We start from the raw sequence: 23,530 nt of genomic DNA, 5'->3' as shown, positions 1-23,530 counted from the left end.
GGGATTGGGTCAAGGTCACAGTTGGGAAGGTGTGACTTGGAGACTAATGTGGAAAGCTTTTCTTCTGTGACAGTGGTAAACTGGGTTATGTGAGAAGAGCAGTGGGTGTTTGTGTAGAGCTGCAGTGGGGGTGATTAAAGCTTTCACAGATTTTATCAATTTTATTTCTGAAATATGAAGCAAAGTCTTCAGCTGAGATGAGGGGTGTTGGAGGGGGGGGGGGGGAGTAGTGAGTTAAAGGTATTAAACTGTTGTTTGGGGTTATGGGAGAAAGATCATATGAGAGTAGTGAAGAAGTCCTGTTTAGAAGAATTTGAGAACAGCTGGAAGTCTTCCTTGAAGTGTGTTTTCTTCCAGCGCTATTCTGCGACTCTGGAAGTTTGTCTCAGTTTTTTTGTCTGATTAGTGTTCCAGGGTTGTTGATTGATTTGCTGGGTTTTTGTGTTTGTGAGAGGGGTGACTAAGTCAAGGGCTGAACTAATTGTGGTGCTGCCAGCTAGTATCCATACTGCGATCCATCAGAAATGAGAATCGCTTGCAAGTCATCATTTGCGGCATTCAGGGCCGTGTTTCAGGTGTTGCCATGCAACCGGCGACGCTTGGAAGCAGGTCCTTACCTCACTTCCGGTTCGCCCGTACCATGTGATGACAACTTCCGGTCCGGTGGAACGCACGCGAGCGGCGTGCGTTCCACAGGCAATCACACAGGCTGTGATCGCTATGGACAGGTGAGTCGGATTTACAGGGGGGCGTACACCCACTAGGAAGGGGGGTAATATAAGGAGGTGAGCAACAACCACAAATTGCTCACCCAAATCGCCACTATTTGAGGTGAGACACTTGCTTGGGACACCTCTCATGTCAAGGCTCGGATACTATACACCATAGATCCGGATTGAAAGTAGGAGGCTACAAACGATCTTCTTTCAGTAAGTAATCTGAGTGTGAATCCAATTCATGAACATTGGCAACTCAGTTTTATATGTGACTTATACTTAGTGTGTGTTTGTTAATTTACTTCTAGTTACCCCTGAATACGTCTATGAAACCCCTGAGGAGGTCTGGAGTCTAGGACCGAAACATGGCATGTAGGGTTTTGTATTAGGGAAAAATAGCACAAGGCCCATACTGAGGGACAGGATCGGTATGGGGTCACCCCTGTCGGGGCGGGTGCTCCATGTGTGTTAGGCAGCTGCTCAAGTAGCCCCCCACCTATATGTAGGTAGGAAAGACATACCAGGGCTATATAGGAGTGCCATATTGCCTATAGACATCAGCACCTTGATCACACAGGTTTCGGTGGTCCACCCACTACCTGAACCGTCCTCCACAGGCTGTGGAATTCATCAAACGGGGTAAGATCCACCCTTTATTTTGTTTATGCTACAGCGGAGGTGTTTGTCCTTAATGTTTCTCACCAAGTGGCATTTATTTTAAATGATCTAGTAAATGTTATGTTTTAAAAATTCCTATTCACAATACAATTCAGTTATTTTTGGGTGTGAACATATACCGCAAACGCATCATCACAGTGTGTTGGTATAATAATACCGTGTCTGGTGTTGTAGAAACCAGCGGCTATGTCAGTGTCATGAAGGGAAGATATGGTGGATAGTGGTGAGAAAGAGTCCGAGTGTGTGTGAATGGAAAATGGAGAGATTTCTATGAGGGTGTGTTAGTTTATAGGCTGGAAGGGCAGTTGAGGAGAGAGTGGTTGAGAATGTAAGAAGATTGTGATCTGAGAGCTGGAGAAGAGAGTTTGAGAGATTAGATAGGGAGCAGAGGCGGGTGAAGACATGGTCTAATGTGTCCATCTTTGTGGGTGGCTGTAGAGGACCATTTTATGAGGCCAAAGGATGAAGTAAGAGATAGGAGTTTGGTGCCAGTTTTGTGTGTCAATAGGGATGTTGAAATCCCCTATGATAATACAGGGGATGTCTGCAGAGAGGAAGTGAAGAATCCAGGTATTGAAATGGTCCAAAAAGGTAGTAGTAGGGCCTGGTGGATGGTAGATGACGATTGAAGGGAGAGAAGATGTGGAGTGGACTTTAAAAGAGGGGAGGTTGTGAAAGGTTGGAGATGGGTTGGAAGAGCAGTTACCTGATAGGAAGAGGCTGACACCACTGCCATGATGGTCTGGGCGGGGCGTGTGTGTAAACTGATGGTTCCCATAGGATAGTGCAGCAGGGGAGGCTGTGTCAGTGGATGTCATCAATGTTTTTACGAGGCCCAGGAATAAAAGTTTTTGGAAGATAAAGAGGTTGTGCATGTAGGAAAGTTTGTTGCAAATGGAATGCGAGTTCCATAATGCTACGGATAGAGAGAATGGGGGAGCAGGTGTCACAGACTTTTACGTGACATGTTTTCCGTTTGGATCAAATGACGTTTGTGTTGTTTTTGGTGCTTGCCACACCTTCTTTCCCCAGGTGTGGCTATTATGGTCATTTAACCTTCTCTATTTATTATTGTTTCTCCCACTATGCTGTGCGGTTTATAGCTTCTGTTGGAGTTGTGGATAGCTGGTGTGTGGATCTCGGCTGAGTTCATGGTGTTGCCATAACCACTTGAAGTTAAGTGTTTTATTATACTTTTGTACTTTGAGTTATTTTGTGTGTTGCATTCCCCTGTCATTTGTATTAAGGCCTGAGGGAGACTCCTGTTCGTCCTTCCCTTTGGAGGAACAGGTTGTCTCAGTTCTGACATTAGTACCAGGGTCCTATAGGGTGAGTTAGGACACTAGGTATTCCTGTGTATCAACTCACCTACCTCTGGGGTCGATTCATATTGGTAGTTAGTCAGGACTTTAATTAGGGTTTTACTAGGGGTGTCCATCTCATTTCCCTAGTTTCCAGGCCTTATTCCCTCACCCCTTTCCCTCCTATGTTCGGTGTGGTATTTCCCTCCCACACCCGAATGTGACAGCAGGGGTCAGGTGAATGAGTATGAGGTTAGAGAAGTGAGAACAGTTAGGGGCAGGGACTTTGTAATGAAGGGGAGATAGAATGGTGGGGACAAAGCGAGGGGGGCGGTCTATGCAAAATATAGAATGCACTGCAGCAGGGGCGTTGCTAGGTCAAAACATTCAGCGCCTGGGCCCCTGATGTTTTGCCCCAGGCCCTGAATGTCCTGCCTGTTAGATATAACTGTATTGCCGTCCTCAGGACGGCAATACAATTGAATCTAATGCACTGCAAGAGCTGAAGGACCTGTGATGACCTGACAGGTCATGTGACCACTTCTAAATGCAGTAGCATAAAAGAACCTGGGATGATGTCACATCATGTGACCAGTGCAGGAGAGGACAGCTCAGCAGTGAAGAGAAGCCCTGGGAAGAGGCTGAGGTGAGGTGAGATCTGCTACATGAGGAGAGGTAAGTGAAGATTGCTCAGTGTCAGAGGCAGAGCAATGTTGGGAGTTGTAGTTATTTAACTGGGACTGTATGTTAGGGCTGAAGGGAGGGAAGTTATTTACATGGGACAGTGAGGTGGAGTGATGTTAATTACATGGGACTGAAATTTGGAAGTGGCTTAGGTAGGGTGATTTTATTTACATGGGACTGTATGTTGAGGGGTAATGTTATTTATATTGGACTGTATGTTGAAACAGCTGTGGGAGGGAGTGATATTATTTACATGGGATTGAATGTTAAGGGGTAATGTTATTTACATGGGAACTGCATGTTGAAGGTGGCTGGGGAGGGGGTGGTTTTATTTACATGGGACTGTATGTTGGAAGGGGCAGGAGAGATGGTGTGATGTTATTTACATGGGACCGTATTTTGGCGGGGGCTGTAGATAGAGAGAGAAGTTAGTTACATGGGACTGTATATTGGAGGGGGCTAGAGAGATGGTTTGATGGTATTTATATGGGAATCTATGTCGGAGGGAGGCAAATAGTGTTATTTACATGGGACTGTATGGCAGAGGTGCTGAGGAATTATAATTTCTGAGGACACTAAACGGAGGAATATAACTACAGGGGGCACTGCAGGCAGCATAAATAATGGGGGCGCTTCAGGGTTAGCATTATAACAGTAGGGAGCGATATAACTACAGGGGGCACTGCAGGCGGCATTATAAATACTTGGGGCGCTTCAGGGCGAGCATTATAACAGTGGGGGGGGGGGCAGTATAAATTCTGGGGGCACTGTGGGGGCATTTTAAATCCAGGGGACATTTGGCATTCTTACTACTCCTGGGGGCTCTATAGGAGGGATCCGCATTATTTCTACTAAGAGCACTATGGGGGCCTTATTACTACTAAGGGGTCTGTAGAGAGCTTTATTACCACTGGGGGAATAATAGGAGGCCTTTTTGTTACTGGGGGCTCTGTGAGGGTATTATTAATGCTGGAGGGCTCTTCCACTAATGGAGGCACTCTTGTGGAGTATTATCACTGTTCTGTCCAGTGAGGGGCAGTATTACTAAATGAGAGCATTCTAGAAGGGAATTACTATTAGTTGGACTATGAGGGGGCACTCATTTTTCTTCAGGATAGTATTTGGGGGTACAGAAAAGTAAGGAAGCTAAGATGTCTGTGCGTCACACTCTGCAAAGACGAGGCGGCTGAGAGAAGTGTCCAGACCGAATGGAGAAGATGATGACAAAAAAAATCTACATCAGAGGAGACGTCACCTGAGAAGCCCTGGATGTGAGAGGTATGTGCTGCTGTATAGCAAGTACAGTAGAATTTCTTCAGTGCTAGTGTTTGTAAGGGGGGGGGGGGGGGGGTGCGGTTGTTCAACTTACAGAATTGGGCCCATATGTATTGGGGCTTGGGCCCTGGATCTTTTGAGACCCTAGCAACGCCCCTGCACTGCAGATTATATCCCTTTAGTCAGTCTATTCAAAATATATGTTGTACTGCAGAGTTGATATGTATCATGTCACACAGATTATATGCGTTCAGCCAGGCTATACAACATATATACTGTATTGGAGAGTATATATGTATATATTTATCATGTCAACCACCGTTTAATAGGAACAGACCCACAGTCTGTGTACACATGAGGCTTTACAACATGGGGAGAACCGCAGAGAGAATGCAAAAAAAGCAAACAGATTGTGCAACTATACTTACAAACTTTACGAGGACCGCTGCCCTGAAGATGCTAATGATTTTAATACACTAGCAGTCTCGGGAGTGCACAGGCAAGGGACGAGATTACATGTAATGCCCTGGATAAGGGGTACTTTGAAGTCTGAACATTTGTGGAAATTTTCCTACTTCCCTTATATAAAGTCATCAATAGCGATGAGCGGCATAGGCAATATTCGTTTTTGCGATAATATTTGCAATAAATTTGCGAATTCTAGAATTCGGGATCTGCAGTCATTATTTTCGCGATTGCGCAAATCGGCACTAATGATGTGCATATTTTTTGCGCAATACATGCAACTTCCCATTTTATCAGGTCTGAGTAGATATTAGTAATTGGTGCATCACAATTGTTGTGACATCACAGCACTATGTCTGTAGCATGTATGTATGGACAGCAGAGAAACTGTAATTCCTATCACACTACCTAACACCCTGAACTAGAACCTATCAGCTACACTATATCACTATCTAACCTATCTCCCACTAACTATCTGTATTGTATATATATGAGCTAACTATCTAATGTAATTTGATAAGGAATAGGATCTAGATGAACGCACAGAGCACAGCAATGTCACTGCAAAAAAGCAGCAGAAAATGGCTGCTGTGGAGTTTCTTATATAGTAAAGGGGTAGGCAACTTTCCTATTGGTTGCTAGGGATGTTGCTAAGCTCTGACAAAGATATTGCAGCCTTCTCATTGGCCCAAGGAAGGTTACTGATGGAAAAAAAAATCAAGTATATTCGCGATTACGAATATAGAGCACTACATTCTACATCTTCACGAATTCTCGAAGTGCCGATCAACTCCTTACTTTATTTTACTTTAAATGTTTAACTTGCACTGACATTCTGTTTAATACTATGTAACCGCATTTTATAAGTATGTTGTCATATATATTCTGTTCATTTGCACTGTTTGCATAGCACTGTGGAAAGGGTTAATGAATACTGAGATACTTTGGGGACTTTCTAGCTAATAATGAGAAGCTGGTAATTTTCTATAGGTTTCTTACATGGCAACTTTCCATTTTTGCATTTTCGTTTTTTCACTCCCTGCCTTCCCAGAGCCATAACTTTTTTATTTCCGTTCACCTAGCTGTATGAGGACTTGTTTTCCACTGAACAAATTGCATTTTCTAATGCCACCATTTAATATTACATAAAATGTAGTGGGAAGCAGGAAAAAATTCCAAATGGGGTGGAATTGGAAAAAAAACACAATTCTGCCACAGTTTTACTTTTACTTTTACCCAAGTGGACCACAGCTTGCAATCATCAGATTGCAATTTCTACAGAATAATGGTAATTGCTTCATTACTCTGCATAGAAATCACTATATCATAGTTCAGTGCTGCCATCTTATAGCCTGAACTGCAATATACTAATAATGAGCCTGGAAGCCTAGTACAGGTTCTGGCTCAAAATTTGAACATGAAGCTTTCTCCAATATCCGCCAAGGGAAATTGTTCCTGAGCTAGAGTCAGGCACTTCAGGTTTTTAACACTCTCAGATGCTGGGCTGACATTTGACCAAGGCATTTGAGTAACTGACCGCTCCAGAGAGGATGCCATCTTTAAGTTTTTTTCGTTTTTGTATTTTAATTTTTCTTCTGTATCTTCCTTGAGCCATAACTTTTTTATTTTTCCATTCACATTAGCTGTATGAGGGCTTATTTTTTGCGGGACAAGTTGTACTTTCGAATTCCACCATTTAAGATGGCATACAATGTAGTGGGAAGCAGGAATTTTTTTAAAAAAAAACACAATTCCTCCATCCTTTTATGGATTTTGTTCCCACAGCGTTCCGCTTGCAGCAAACTGACCTGTGATCTTCATTCTCTGGGTCAGTATGATTAAAACAATACCACATATGTATAGGTTTTTATGTCTAAAAAGTGTAAAAATAAATGTAAACTTTTTTATATTTATATCTACTGAGCTGTGTGGAGGGCTAATTTTTTACAGAACTGTAGTTTTTATTGATACCATTTTGGAGTGTGTGTGACATTTTGATTACATTTTATTACCTTTTTTGGGGTAAAAGAAGCTATGAAATTTTGACCTTTTTTTATATTTTAATAGTACGGGCGTTTTCAGTCGCGGTGATACCCATGATGTTTATATTTTTTGTTAGTTATGTATTTATTTTTTTATTCTACGGAAAGGGGGGGGGGTGATTGAAACTTTTTATACTTTTATATATTTTTAACCATTTTTTTATCTTTTTTTTATCTTTTTTTTAATTCTGAACAATCATGGATTTTTTGCATCGATTTATTGTTCAGAATTGCTAATTTCTTATGTTGGCCTGCCACCTGCTGGGCAAAATAAGAGTTGCACCTTAAATGCCCTAGGTCTCCCAACACATTAAAATCAATTACCGACATCCTTATTAGCTGCAGAGGATGCCGGTAAGAGGATGCCGGCCATGACGCCTGCTGCACGTTGAGCGGGCCCCATGTTTGTACTTCACTCTAACACTGTACATGTACGCCGCTGGTAGCGAAGGGGTTATAGACCCAACATGTGCCATACATGGACGGCGGAGGGGTACATATGTTGGCAGGGGGTTAAAGAAGAGCACTGACCGGGCTAGCTCTCTTATTATGTCTGTAAACTTGTTTTTGTGTAAAAAACTGCTGTGTCATTGCCATTGAGGATAAATGAAGCTATAGTGCAAGTCTATGAGAGACCAGAATTGTAATATTGTATTTGTTTGTGATGAGTTTCTCCACTCCACCCCTCCCACTAGAAGGTTTTAGTTTAGCCAGAAATTGTATATAAGGAGACAGTCAGAGCCCCTAGTGGTCTGCAGTTAGGAAACAGTAACATAGTACATAAGGACGAAAAAAGACATTTGTCTATCCAGTTCGGCCTGTCATCCTGCAAGTTGATCCAGAGGAAGGCAAAAAAAAAAACCTGTGAGGTAACTCCCTGGATCAACGACCCTTCTCTAGTAGCCTGAGATGTGTTAAAGAAAAAATTGGATTAAAATGGAAAATCTGCCAAAAAAGTGAAATTAAAAAATTTGATCTCCATTTACCTTTAATTCTTGTGGAACGCCTAAAGGGTTAAAAAGTTTGTAAAATCAGTTTTAAGTAACTTGAGGGGTGTAGTTTCTACAATGGGGTCATTTATGGGGGTATCCACTATGTAGGCCCCACAAAGTGACTTCAGACCTGAACTGGTCCTTAAAAAGTGGGTTTTGGCAATTTTTGTAAAAAAAATTCTGAATTTCTTCTAAACTTCTAAGCCTTCTAACGTCCTAAAAAAATAAAATGACATTTCCAAAATGATGCCAACATAAAGTAGACATATGGGAAATGTTAAGTAATAAATATTTTATGAGGTATCACTTTCTGTCTTAAAAGCAGAGAAATTAAAATGAAAAAAATTGCTAATTTTTCAAATTTGTTTGTAAATTTGGGATTTTTTTCATAAATAAAGGTGAAATATATTGACTCAAATTTATGACTAGAGTAAAGTACAATGTGTCACGAGAAAACAGTCTCAGAATGGCTTGGATAAGTAAAAGCGTTCCAAAGTTATTACCACATAAAGTGACATATGTCAGATTTGCAAAATTAGGTCTGGTCAGGAAAGGGGCAAATAGCCCAGATGTGAAGTGGTTAAAATTGGCAAATTGACACTATAATAAGTTATTGAAATATGTTCCCTATTTTGTTTCAATCAACTTGATACCTATTAATTAGCCACGATTAATGGGGCAGAAATGTCAATGGTGTGAGTTGTAGCAGTTTCTTCTCCCTTTATTTAGTATATGTGGCAGAAAAGGGAAAGGCGCTCATAGGGTAGTATGTAGATAAAACGATGTTTATGAATAAAACGTGTCAATCGTTATGCTCACCTTCTGGTGTTGTGCATACACAGGCACAACACTTGTGAGGGCGAAGGGTCGGTGCTGCCGGTATCTCTCAGTCCTCGTAAATGGAGTTGCCGGTCCTCCAGAGGAGTGATGTAGAATGCAGTGGGGGGATGTGTACTAGGATAGTGCATAAATATGATACCTCTTGGCGCAAATACACGACCTTAATGGATGTATATAAAATCCAATTGGTACAGAGCGACAACGCGTTTCGGAGTGAATATACTCCTTTTTCAAGTCTTTGGGGTCCGAGCTGGTGTAGATAGCTTGGCTGATCACAGAGCTGTGGGATCCTCCAAGAGGTGATAACATAAAAGGCATCTGGGGCACATTTACACATTGTCATTTTTATTTTGTTCTGCCCACTCATTAGCTGCATTTACAGTACATGCAGCAATGATAAGAGATTATGGAGATGAATGATCATTACTACAATCATTCATCCCCATGTAGTGTTCTTATTTGTCAGCAGCACATCCCTGTTTATATGGGCTGATGATGAGTTATAATTTTATGTGACACATGAAAGATTACCTGATGCAGGAGCGTTTGCTCTTTTGTCGGGTGATCTGTGGCACATTTACTTGGGGAAATTATCGGGAATGAGCAATATTGTCTCAATCCTTACCACAGGTAAAAGGGCCCCAGTTACAGGGGAAAACAACCCTCTTTCAAGACATTAGTCACTGGCAAAGCTGATCAGCTAAAGTACCAAAATACTCAAGTACAGCATGGGATTAAAGCTCCTGCAATCTTGTAGTTGCTGGCAGCCTGTCTCCCATGCTGAAAGGAACATACTTACCTGCTCCTCACTGCTCCCCACTTGCGTCTGTAATGCTTGCTACATCCAAATTCACACTATATCCAGCACAGTGCTGTGCATTGTATTGCGGCTGTGCTTAGTGTTACATCACAGTCTAATGCACAGATTATGTGACCGATGATTGTGATGTCACTGGCCTAGGAAGTTGAACATCTTATCAATGAGAGTTCAGGGATTTGGCACCCACTAATCAGATATTGACTGCTTAATCTTAGAGGCAGGTCAGCAATATTTAAATCAGGACAACCCCTTTAAGGATGAGCAGTTCTATAATGAGTGTTATGTAGATTACAAGAGAAAGCCAGAAGCTATTATAACTGTCTTCTCTTCAGGGTCCCAGCTTCTCTGAGATTGCCTTCACATGCATCAGATTTTGTTTTAGAAAATTTCTACGACTGAAAATCAGATCCATTCATCTGACTGTACCTTGGAGAAATCAATGTGCTTCCTGCAAACAGCGCCATTCAAAAGAACAGATTTTGAGTTGCAGAAATTTGAAGGCAGTCTTAACAAGAAAGGAGACCCTGCACCAAAACCCTCTTTTAAATATTTACCAAAACCCTGCTTTAAATCCACATGAACTCATTGATGCATCATAAAATCGTGGCAATTGCGGTAAAAACTCCTATATATTGCAGTATGTGTATGTGTGTGTATATATATATATATATATATATATATATATATATATATAATTATATGTTTTACCATGACTTGCCTATCACGTGTAAATTGGTGATAGAACTACAATAAAACCATCACCACCACCAAGCATCCATAGACATGAGGCTACAAATTCCATGTTGCAATACTCTTATCATAAGATCACTGGAGAATGTCATTTCTGCTTCTGTTTTACTTAAAGGGGTTATCCAGTAATTTATAATGATGACCTATCCTCTGGATAGGTTATCAATATCATATAGGCGGGATCCAAAACGTGGGACCCCCACCGACCAGCTGTTAGAAGAGGTCAGTTGTATTGAATTGTAATACCAAGCACAGCCGCTATATAATATACGCCGCAGTTACAGGTAAGCGTGGCGGCTCCCTGTAATAGCTGATCGGCAGACCCCTGTCATAATGAGGACCTATCCTGAGCATAGGTCATCATTTCTTATTAACCAGGATAACCCCTTTAAAGGGATTCTGTCACCTCCCCTCAGCCAAAAAACGATTTAAAAGCAGCCATGCAGCACAGCTTACCTGGATTAAGCTGTGCTCTTTTATCTTGAAATCCGTCCAGCAGTTACTGCAAAAAACGACTTTGATCGATATGTAAATGTGTCCTGAAGGTGCCCAGAGGGGCGTTTTTTTCTTCTTAGTGAGCCCAGTACCGCCCCTCTTTCAGTGCCCAGCCCGCCTTCCTTGTACTTTCTAACCGCCGCCCCCAGCCTGCCACAGCCTCCCCTCCCCCTCCTCCCCCTCCCTCACGCCGAACGAAGTCTCGCACAGGCGCAGTACCCAATGAGGGCTGCGCCTGTGCGATCATCAGGAGACTGAGGGCGGCAGCTTCATCTTCGTCACTGGGCATGCGCTGAGCCCAGTGACGTCCGATGTTAGCTCTTTCCCTCAGTCAGCCTGGTAGGAAGCGCAGAGGATTGCCGATCGGCTGCTGCACCCTGCGCTTTCTCCAGTCTGCCTGCCACAGTGAAGACGGCCAGCGATTTCTTTCCCCACCCTCCCTTCAGGAAAGAAATAAGTATTTGTTGGGGCGAATTAGCTATTATTATATTAAGTAAAGCTTTACTGAATTTATACATTTTCACTGAGCAAAAACAAATACTTATTTCTTTCCTGAAGGGAGGGTGGGGAAAGAAATCGCTGGCCGTCTTCACTGTGGCAGGCAGACTGGAGAAAGCGCAGGGTGCAGCAGCCGATCGGCAATCCTCTGCGCTTCCTACCAGGCTGACTGAGGGAAAGAGCTAACATCGGACGTCACTGGGCTCGGCGCACGCCCAGTGACGAAGATGAAGCTGCTGCCCTCAGTCTCCTGCTGATCGCACAGGCGCAGCCCTCAGTGGGTACTGCGCCTGTGCGAGACTTCGTTCGGCGTGAGGGAGGGGGAGGAGAGGGAGGAGAGGCTGTGGCAGGCTGGGGGCGGCGGTTAGGAAGTACAAGGAAGGCGGGCTGGGCACTGAAAGAGGGGCGGTACTGGGCTCACTAAGAAGAAAAAAACGCCCCTCTGGGCACCTTCAGGACACATTTACATATCGATCAAAGTCGTTTTTTGCAGTAACTGCTGGACGGATTTCAAGATAAAAGAGCACAGCTTAATCCAGGTAAGCTGTGCTGCATGGCTGCTTTTAAATCGTTTTTTGGCTGAGGGGAGGTGACAGAATCCGTTTAACAGCATTGGCACACAGTAAATAAAATCCCCATTCCAAAAAGGTGCAAAAAATGCAGTCCAAGTATACAAAGTGAAAACTTGAGTAAAGACAAACTATAGGGAGACACTGTGGAGGTAGATCATGCACATGGATGACTTTTTGCTGTCCAGCTCCTTCTTAAAGATCAAGGGGGGTGGACGCCAAAATAATTGTTGGTATGGAGATTTTGGGGGACATTTATGAAGATCGGAGATTTTGACACCAGATTTATCTTCATCCCTCCTGCACTGGCAGTTCATCTGCCTAAGTTATGTAGAGGAGCCGGCCTCTACATAACTTAGGTGGACTTTACACTTGTCTAAATCTACTCCAACTCACTTGCCTAAAAAAAAGGTATAGAAAATGATAAATAAGACGGCCGTGCTGGGCTGCCCTTTTCACTTCCCATGCCATGCACCCTTCTTTAGACCTGGCATAAGCAGTGGAAAAGGGGAAAAATCACACCGCAATCTGCGACCGATATACGCCAAAAAGTATATCCGTTTGTAAAATACCCCCTTTATTTACAGTGTGCTAATACTGTTGATTAACTAAAAATCTACTAAATTACAGCATCTGGTAAGAGTATTCCACCACATGTTAACCCAGCCTTTATGTAACCTAGGGCTGGGCTTACAGTTTGCGGTAAACAACTACAGCCAAAACCAGATGGCAAAAATCGTGTACGTTTTTATTGCCATTTTGGTTTTGCGGTGCCGTAATTGCCCTCACGATTTTTAAACATCCTTCACTTTATTTTACCTGTTTCTCCTGTACAAACTGCTTTGGCAAATACAGCATTGCAAAACCTCAACAATCGCAGTAATAAATGGATTTGATTTTCACTGTCTGTCTTTTTTTTTTTCTTTTACTGCAACAAAAATTGCATTGTGTAAGCCCAGCCTATTTGTACTTACCATCTGTCTGTTTTTCCACCCAGTTGTTAATTAACGTTCTGCTTGTTTCTGCAGCTTGCAAAAAATCCACTGCTTGGACTTCAGCTTGAAAATATTTCTCAAGTAGTTTGGAATATTCCTAGCAAGAGAGAGATATTCTTAGTCTATAAACTTTAGGCACTAAACTATATACAAGGACAGCTCTGTTTGTTGTCAGGTAATAACCAGTATATTAAAGCCTTGTTTTTTTGTTTAGTTTTTTACTCTAATTTCGTAGATTACATATAAAGACTAATTCCAATAAACATATGCAGTGTCCCAGATTTAATAATGTTTCTGCGCCTAGAATCTGTCTAAAAAGTGGTGCAGATAGGTTTTCTATGCCTTTTCCAACTTGTGCAAAGGGGTGTGGCTTAACAGAAATAGGTGGAGCTTCACACAAAAGGGCATGACCTAACATGCACCATTTAGTGCATCACAATTCTGGTGAAAAATTCTGTCTCAGAATTAAAGAGGTTCTGCACTTTGTTTAAATCTGTTTAAATCTTATCAGTGGGGGTCTGACACCAGGGACCCCCGCCGATCAGCTGTTTGACAAGGCAGCGGCTCTCCAGCAGCGCCGCGGCCTTCTTACTGTTTACCGCAGGCCCAGGGATGTCACGACTAGTATCAACTGGCCTGGGCGCTGCTAAGCTCTGTTCCCTTGAATGGAGCTTAGCCCCGTCCAGGCCAGTTAATACAAGTTGTGACATCACTCGGCCTGCGGTAAACCGCTGCCTTCTCAAACAGCTGAAAGGTGGGGTGTCCGACCCCCGCCGATCAGATGCTGATGATCTATCCAGAGGAGTACCAATAAAATACATAAAATTGAAAAATCTCCACACACTGTAAAATAAAGCAAAAATGACACCTAGTGGACTTAAAGTGGAACAGCACCCACCTCCTGCTTAACATGCCAAACAAATAAAAATTGCTCAAAGCCCTCCTAAATATTACAGAATATATCCAAAGTGAAAAATTCCATCAATGCAATCCATGCATCTATCCCCAAATGAAGCAACAACGGAACGCATCAAGGGTGGGACAATACTAGTCGCTGGTGTTCTTTAACTTGGTATCAGGCTACTTTCACATTTGCACTTTGGTTTCCGGTTTTGAGATCTGGCAACGGTTCAGTTTGATTTAACAGATCAGGATGCATCTGTTCTATTAGGATACAGTTGTGTTAAATAGAAATGGAACAAACCGGATCAGTCACTAAAAACAATGTAAGTCAATAGGGGTGATGGATCCATTTTTTTTAGGATTCCCCAAAAATGGATCCACTACCATTGACTTAAAAAAAAAATTGTGACGGATCCGGTTTGTTCTATTTCGATGACCAGACACAAAACCGCAGCTTGCAGTGTCACAAAATTGGATGCTGCCGGAATGGAATGCATACTGATGAATCCTGAACAGAGCATACCCCATTCAGAATGCATTGGCCTTAAACAGAACCATTTTGGCCAGAATGCTGATGTGAAAGTGGCCTTATGCCTTCTTATCTGCATTTTGTATTTTGGATCCATGCTGTACTATTTACGAGAGCTTTGAATAATTTTAGTATGTACTGGTAAGGGTACTTTCACACATGTGGCAGAGTGATCCGGCAGCAGTTCCGTCACTGTAACTGCCTGCTGGATCCGGCAAAATGTATGCCAACTGATGGCAGGATCCTGATTAGTCTTAAAAATGCCTGATCAGTCAAAAAAATGCATTGAAATGCCGCATCCGTCTTTCCGGTGTCATCCGGCAAAACAGATCCGGCATTAATTTTTTTCACCTTTTTTTTCGGTGTCATCCGGAAGGACGGATCCGGCATTCCGGTATTTTGAATGCCGGAAACGGCACTAAATACATTTCTATGAAAAAAAATGCCCAATCCGGCATTCAGGCAAGTCTTCAGTTTTTTTCGCCGGAGATAAAACCGTAGCATGCTGCGGTTTTATCTTTGTCCTGATCAGGTAAAATGACATCCTGAACGGATTACTCTCCAGTCAGAATGCAGGGGGATATGCCTGACCAGTTCTTTTCCGGTATAGAGCCCCTGTGACGGAACTCTATGCCGGAAAAGAAAAACGCAAGTGTGAAAGTACCCTAAAGTGTTTGGCATGTTAATCAGGAGGTGTTCCACTTTAAGACCACTAGGTGTCCTTGTTGTTTTAGTTAGCATTTTTGAGTGTTTTTTTTTTTATTGTATACATTTTATTGCTATTGATTCAATATCTTTCTATATATAATTTTTTAGTTTATATGGCTCTTTGGGTTCTATATTTATATACAATAGAAGCATTGATTTAGGGCTAGGTGAATATTGATATAGAGTTAGACTACTTTCACACTTGCGTTTTTCTTTTCCGGCATAGAGTTCCATCCTAGGGGGACAGAACTGTATGCCGGATCACTCTGCCGCAAGTGTGAAAGTAGCCTTAAATATTTGGTTCAGGTCAAATTTATGCCATCTGGGCCAGTATGTTAAAGACTATCATTACAAGAAGACTGTACTTAGCTGTAGACGTGTACTGTAGCTGTGAAATTAAAATGGACACACTTTCAGTTTTTCATGGCCATTTTGTTTCTGTGTCCACATCCATGTTCTGACTTTGCATCCATTTTAATGGCTGTTCTACATCCATTTTGCATCAGCTTTTAAGGGTAGTTAAAAATGACCTTTAAATATGGATCTAGTTCATTGACTTTTTATTTTATATTTCCCAATCCCAGCAGTCCCCTCAGAATATTGTATGTTCTCTCACAATGCCCCCTGGACATCAAACTGCCCCCATAATGCCCCAGCATGAATAATGGCACCATAGTGTCCCCCTCAGTTTCCCCCTCAGTGTCCCCCAGTATGAATAATGGCCTCATAGTTCTATACATAATGTCCCCTTAGTGACCCTCAGTGTGTATATATATATATATATATATATATATAGTGTGTATATTTGTGCTCCATTGTATCCCCAGTGTATATAAACTCCCCGCACCCTTCTAGTGTCGACAGATCCATTGAAAATATATATATACTCACCTCGTCCAACTGCATGTAATGAAACACTCGTTCCTTACTGGAGGCAGCAGGACCTGCACTCCTAGTGTAATGATGTCATATCCTGTGTCATTACCACGCTGGGAGTATAGTGTCAGGTCCTGATGCCTCCAGTGAGGAGCCAGTGTCCCAGCTCATGCAAGTGGAAGGGTTGATAAATTCTTATTTTAATTCTTGAATATTTTTTTTTTTTTTTTAAGGCTACTTTAACACTTTGTCTACATTTTAAAGTATTGAGATCCATCATAGGATCTCAATACCGGGGAAAAATGCTTCCGTTTTGTCCCCATTCATTGTCAATGGGGACAAAACGTAACTGAACAGAATTGAGTGCTCCAAAGCACATTCCGTTCCGTTTGGTTGCGTTCCCATACCGCAAGCTGCGTTTTTCTTTCTGTCATGGGATCCGGAGCAAAACGGAATGACCCACAATGCAGGTCAATGGGGATGGATCTGCTTTCTCAGACATAATAGAAAACTGATCCGTTCCCCATTGTCTTTCAATGGAGTTCATGGCGGATCAGTCTTGGGTATGTTACAGATAATACAACTGGATCAGTTCATAACTGATGCAAATGGTTGTATTATCAGTAAGGGTACTTTCACACTTGCGGCAGAGGATTCCGGTAGGCAGTTCCGTTGCTGGAACTGCCTGCCGAATCCGGCAATCCTGACTCAAACGGATGGCATTTGACAGACGGATCCATTGAAATACCAGATCCGTCTCTCCGGTGTCATCCAGAAAAACAGATTTTTTGCAGTTTTAAAGGTCTGCGCATGTGCAGACTGGAAAACCGGATCAGTTTTGCCATAACACTGCCGGATCTGGTACTAATACATTTCAATGGAAATGAATGCTGGATCCAGCATTCTGGCGAGTGTTCAGGATCTTTGGCCGGAAAGAAAATTGCAGCGTGCTACAGTATTTTTTCTCCTGACAAAAAACATAAAAGGGACTGATGCATTCTGAACGGATTGCTCTCCATTCAGAATGCATTAGGATAAAACTGATCAATTTTTTCCGGTATTGAGCTCCTGTGACGAACTCAACACCGGAAAAGAAAAACGCTAGTGTGAAAGTACCCTAACATAAGCATTTTTGCTGATCGCTGCCGGGTCAGACAAAAACACAAGTGCAAAAGTAGCCTTACATAGTGTACCACTTTTAACGGCCATTAGATGGATGCACTCCTGTCTAAATGGCTGTTAAAATGGTCCCATTGATTTCAGTGTGTTGCGGATGGCTGTGAAAATGGCCAAAAATAGCACATGTCCTATTTTTTATGGCTGCTATTATCTGGCCATTAAAAAAATAAAATAAAATGGCCATATAAATAACCTCACTGACTTCAGCTGGTTTTTAACCCCTTAAGGACCCATGACGTAGCCGTATGACATGGGGCCGATCCCTAAACATGGTGTCCGCTCCCGGGGTCTCTGCTATTTTAAATAGCAGAGACCCACGGCACATGTATGCGATCAGACAAACACAAGGTGCAACAGCACTCTACAAACCAAAAGTAGAGTACAAAAGTATATTACATTGCAAATGCTATGCTAATAACTTAGAGATGCTTAGCAAATACATTTTGTACAAAATCATTTGAGCCCGTCTGCCGAACGCCAAGGCGACCTCTATAAGACGGGTCCTAACACTAAAACTCACCTGTTGGGTGCCATAACTGCGACCATGAATCCAGGAAGTGCAGGTCCCACATGCATGCTGGGCCCCCTTGATTTACATCTATGTGGAGCCAAAATGGCCTTCATTGAATCCAGGGGCTACAAGTACCAGCATGCATGCTGAGCAGACTATATACTCAATCTAATTAAAATCTGCCTGCGAGGCAGGGGAGGGGCATAAGGCTGAATCGCATACATCTTACCTTTCAGATGCCGTGGTCAAATGTGACCACAGCATCTGCGCAGACCGGAACCCGAAGTCGTGAGCTTCCGGTCCAGTAACAGTGTTCCCTGGCTAAAATCAGGGGACCTGTTACCTCGATCTAATTGACCGAAGCCCCAAGTCGGCTTCCGAGTCAATTAGATGTATACATTAATACAGGCCACTAGGTGGCAGCCTTGTATTGATATAGTGCAATTGAAGTCTTCAATGATGACTATTTAGCCATCACTGAATACTATGGGCAATTAAATTATTTGTAAGGTTTTTACAAATATATAAAAAAAAAAATTAACCTAAAAAATAAGCCCTCACACAGCCCCGTACACATAGCTACAAAAAAGTTATAGGGGTCAGAATATGGTTATGAAACCCCAAAAATTTTTCATTAAAGATTTTAATATTTTTCCAGTATTAAAACGCAAGAAAAATTATTCAAATGTGCTATTGTTGGAACCGTACTGACCTGGAAAATGAAGATAACGGGTCAATTGTACTGCATAATGTACAGTGTAAAAAATAAAAAATAAAAACCTTTATCAGAATTGTGTTTTTTCCCAATTCTACCCCATTTGGAAATTTTTTCCCGCTCCCTACTACATGGTATGAAACCGTAAATGGTGCCATTAGAAATTACAACCTGTCCCGCAAAAAATAAGCCCTCATAAGCCTATGTGAATGGAAAAATAAAAAAGTTATGACTATGGGAAGGCGGGGAGTGAAAAACGCAAAAATGGAAAATCCCAGGGTCCTGAAGGGGTTTAACAATGGGCTGTGGCGTACGTTACTTAAATGGCCATCACAGTTATTTTTCCAGAAATGTAATTTTTTTTCTCCACGCTTTTTAAGTGTACTTGCTATCCCTGATCTAATGTCAGAGCTGTTGTGTGTTCTCTGGGCCAGAAAGAGATCTCTCCCCACTATTCACTAGTGATGAGCAGCATAGGCAATATTTGTTTTCGCGATATTTTGCTAATTTTTGGCCTAATATTTGCCATAAATTCGCAGAATCTAGAATTCATGATCTCCAGTCATTATTTTCTCAACTGCGAAAGTCTGCAATGTAATATGCGTGTATTGCGCGTGCAATACAGGCGTCGCTCTCTTTTGCTGCATTTTTCAAGCTGCTAGAAGTTTCCTAAAACTGGAGAAAATAGTTGGCAGCAACTTTCTTGACTGTGAGGAAGAACTCCTGATCACTGTAAGTAACTTTACATTACAACACTGTTTTTGATTACATTTCGCATGCATGGAAGAACAATAGCTTTATATGCAGATACAGTGCTCCAATATATTCGGAATTGCGCAAATAGGCAGTAATGATGCGCATATTTTTTGGCGCAATACATGCAACTTCACATTTTATTAGGTCTGAGTAGATATTACTGATTATTACTGACTATCTGTTTTATATATATATATATATATATATATATATATAGTGGCATGCGAAAGTTTGGGCAACCTTGTTAATCATCATGATTTTCCTGTATAAATCGTTGGTTGTTACGATAAAAAATGTCAGTTAAATATATCATATAGGAGACACACACAGTGATATTTGAGAAGTGAAATTAAGTTTATTGGATTTACAGAAAGTGTGCTATAATTGTTTAAACAAAATTAGGCAGGTGCATAAATTTGGGCACCACATAAAAGAAATTAAATCAATATTTAGTAGATCCTCCTTTTGCAGAAATTACAGCCTCTTAATGCTTCCTCTAGGTTCCAATGAGAGTCTGGATTCTGGTTGAAGGTATTTTGGACTATTCTTCTTTACCAAACATCTTTAGTTCATTCAGGTTTGATGGCTTCCGAGCATGGACAGCTCTCTTTAAGTCACACCACAGATTATATTTAGGTCTGGGGACTGAGATGGCCATTCCAGAACGTTGTACTTGTTCCTCTGCATAAATGCCTTAGTGGATTTTGAGCAGTGTTTAGGGTCGTTGTCTTGTTGAAAGATCCAGCCCCTGCGCAGCTTCAGCTTTTCTCACTGATTCCTGGATATTGGTCTCCAGAATCTGCTGATACTGAGTGGAATCCATGCGTCCCTCAACTTTGACAAGATTCCCAGTCCCTGCACTGGCCACACAGCCCCACGGCATGATGGAACCACTACCATATTTTACTGTAGGTAGCAGGTGTTTTTCTTGGAATGCTGTGTTCTTTTTCCTCCATGCATAACACCCCTTGTTATGGCCCAAAAACTCAATTTTTGTTTCATCAGTCCACAGCACCTTATTCCAAAATGAAGCTGGCTTGTCCAAATGTGCTTTAGGCCCACCTCAAGCGGCACTTTTTGTGCTGTGGGCGGAGAAAAGGCTTCCTCTGCATCACTCTCGCATACAGCATCTCCTTGCGTAAAGTGCGCAGAACGATGCACAGTGACTCCATCTGCAGCAAGATGATGTTGTAGGTCTTTGGTGCTGGTCTGTGGGTTGACTTTGACTGTTCTCACCATTCGTCGCTTCTGTCTATCCAAGATTTTTCTTGGTCTACCACTTCGAGCCTTAACTTGAACTGAGCCTGTGGTCTTCCATTTCCTCAATATGTTCCTAACTGTGGAAACAGACAGCTGAAATCTCTGAGACAGCTTTCTGTATACTTCCCCTAAACCATGATGGTGAACAATCTTTGTCTTCAGGTCAGTTGAGAGTTGTTTTGAGACCCCCATGTTGCTACTCTTCAGAGAAAATTAAAAGAGGAGGGAAACTTATAATTGACCCCCTTAAATACTCTTTCTCATAATTGGATTCACCTGTGTATGTAGGTCAGGGGTCACTGAACTTACCAAGCCAATTTGAGTTCCAATAATTAGCTGTAAAGGTTTTGGAATCAATAAAATGACAACAGTGCCCAAATTTATGCACCTGCCTAATTTTGTTTAAACAATTATAGCACACTTTCTGTAAATCCAATAAACTTAATTTCACTTCTTAAATATCACTGTGTGTGTCTCCTACATGATATATTTAACTGACATTTTTTAACATAACAACCAACGATTTATACAGGAAATTCATGACGATTAACAAGGTTGCCCAAACTTTCGCATCCCACTGTATATATATATGTACAGTACAGACCAAAAGTTTGGACACACCTTCTCATTCAAAGAGCTTTCTTTATTTTCATGACTATGAAAATTGTAGATGCGCACACTAAAGGCATCAAGACTATGAATTAACTCATGTGGAATTATATACATAACAAAAAAGTGTGAAACAACTGAAAATATGTCATATTCTAGGTTCTTCAAAGTAGCCACCTTTTGCTTTTGATTATTGCTTTGCACACTCTTGGCATTCTCTTGATGAGCTTCAAGAGGTAGTCACCTGAAATGGTTTTCACTTCACAGGTGTGCCCTGTCAGGTTTAATAAGTGGGATCTCTTGCCTTATAAATGGGGTTGGGGCCATCAGTTGCGTTGTGGAGAAGTCAGGTGGATACACAGCTGATAGTACTACTGAATAGACTGTTAGAATTTGTATTATGGCAAGAAAAAAGCAGCTAAGTAAAGAAAAATGAGTGGCCATCATTACTTTAAGAAATGGTCAGTCAGTCCGAAAAATTGGGAAAACTTTGAAAATGTCCCCAAGTGCAGTCACAAAAACCATCAAGCGCTACAAAGAAACTGGCTCACATGCGGACCGCCCCCGGAAAGGAAAACCAATAGTCACCTCTGCTGCGGAGGATAAGCAGCAGACACATCTCTAGAACAACTGTTAAGAGGAGAATCAGGCCTTCATGATAGAATATCTGCTAGGAAACCACTGGCAAGGACAGGCAACAAGCAGAAGAGACTTGTTTGGGCTAAAGAACACAAGGAATGGACATTAGACCAGTGGAAATCTGTGCTTTGGTCTGATGAGTCCAAATTTGAGATCTTTGGTTCCAACCACCGTGTCTTTGTGCGACGCAGAAAAGGTGAACGGATAGACTCTACATGCCTGGTTCCCACTGTGAAGCATGGAGGAGGAGGTGTGGGGGTGCTTTGCTGGTGACACTGTTGGGGATTTATTCAAAATTGAAGGCATACTGAACCAGCATGGCTACTACCACAGCATCTTGCAGCGACATGCTATTCCATCCAGTTTGCGTTTAGTTGGACCATCATTAATTTTTCAACAGGACAATGACCCCAAACACACCTTCAGGCTGTGTAAGGGCTATTTGACCATGAAGGAGAGTTATGGGGTGCTGCGCCAGATGACCTGACCTCCACAGTCACCGGACCTGAACCCAATCAAGATGGTTTGGGGTGATCTGGACCGCAGAGTGAAGGCAAAAGGTCCAACAAGTGCTAAGCATCTCTGGGAACTCCTTCAAGACTGTTGGAAGACCATTTCAGGTGACTACCTCTTGAAGCTCATCAAGAGAATGCCAAGAGTGTGCAAAGCAGTAATCAAAGCAAAAGGTGGCTATTTTGAAGAACCTAGAATATGACATATTTTCAGTTGTTTCACACTTTTTTGTTATGTATATATTTCCACATGTGTTAATTCATAGTTTTGATGCCTTTAGTGTCAATCTACAATTTTCATAGTCATAAAAATAAAGTAAACTCTTTGAATGAGAAGGTGTGTCCAAACTTTTGGGCTGTACTGTATATATATGAGCTAACTATCTCATGTAATTGAATAAGGATTCAGATTACTCAGCAGAGCACAGAGCACAGCAATGACACTGCTCTCTCTCTCTCTCAGAACTTCAAAAAACAGCTGAAAATGGTTGCTGTGGAGTTTCCTATATAGTAAGGGGTAGACAACTTTTCTATTGGTTGCTAGGGATGCTGCTAAACTCAGTATTAGTACTGATGAAAAAAAAATAATCTAGAATATTCAGGATTATGAAGATATAGCACTATATTGTAAATCTTCACGAATCCTCAAAGTGATGATATTCGCTATACAAATTCACTATTAAAATATTCGCGATCAACACTACTATTCACTCACAAAATATAATCCATCTCTTTCACTGATGCATACAAGGAAAGAGAGCTAGTATTATCTTCTGGAATTTGCTGCCTATGAGTTAATGTCTGACTTTTAAAGAATTCTTTGAACATGCCACTTGCTACTTGGGGACACATGACCGCTGAAGCCAGTGATTGGCTTGAGCGTCACACATGTCCATGTGCATTCCTGGCTGGAAGTAAACAAGCTGGGAAATGAAACATCCTTTAAGAAGACCAGCTTTATATGGAGACTTAGGCAGTGCTCTATGGGAAAATATGGAAAGTAACAGAGAGAGAGAGAGAGAGAAAAAAAGAGAACTGTTTCACTAGGGCTAACTTCTGGAAGTGACTCCCTATGAGTCAATGTCCAGAAGGTGGAACTATTGAAAAGGTTATATTTCTCTGGGAGATATATCTTTGTATACTATTTTCCCATGGCGCATTGCTACTACGTTGCCATCCAAGCGTGGGTTCCTAAATTACATCCAAATCATCT

General features: G+C 41.8%; 1 protein-coding gene across 1 annotated transcript in view; it reads right to left on the bottom strand.

The window, feature by feature from the left end:
* LOC122939576 (serpin B6-like) overlaps positions 1-23,530 on the bottom strand; it is a 92,158-nt gene that overhangs the window by 53,967 nt on the left and 14,661 nt on the right. Inside the window, exon 5 of the mRNA XM_044295667.1 lies at positions 13,100-13,217. Within this exon, the coding sequence (XP_044151602.1) occupies positions 13,100-13,217 (118 nt within the window). The remainder of the gene's footprint in view (positions 1-13,099; positions 13,218-23,530) is intronic.

Source organism: Bufo gargarizans, chromosome 5 (genome assembly GCF_014858855.1).
Source record: "Bufo gargarizans isolate SCDJY-AF-19 chromosome 5, ASM1485885v1, whole genome shotgun sequence".
NCBI lineage: Eukaryota > Metazoa > Chordata > Amphibia > Anura > Bufonidae > Bufo > Bufo gargarizans.
This window is presented reverse-complemented; position numbering and strand designations above follow the sequence as displayed.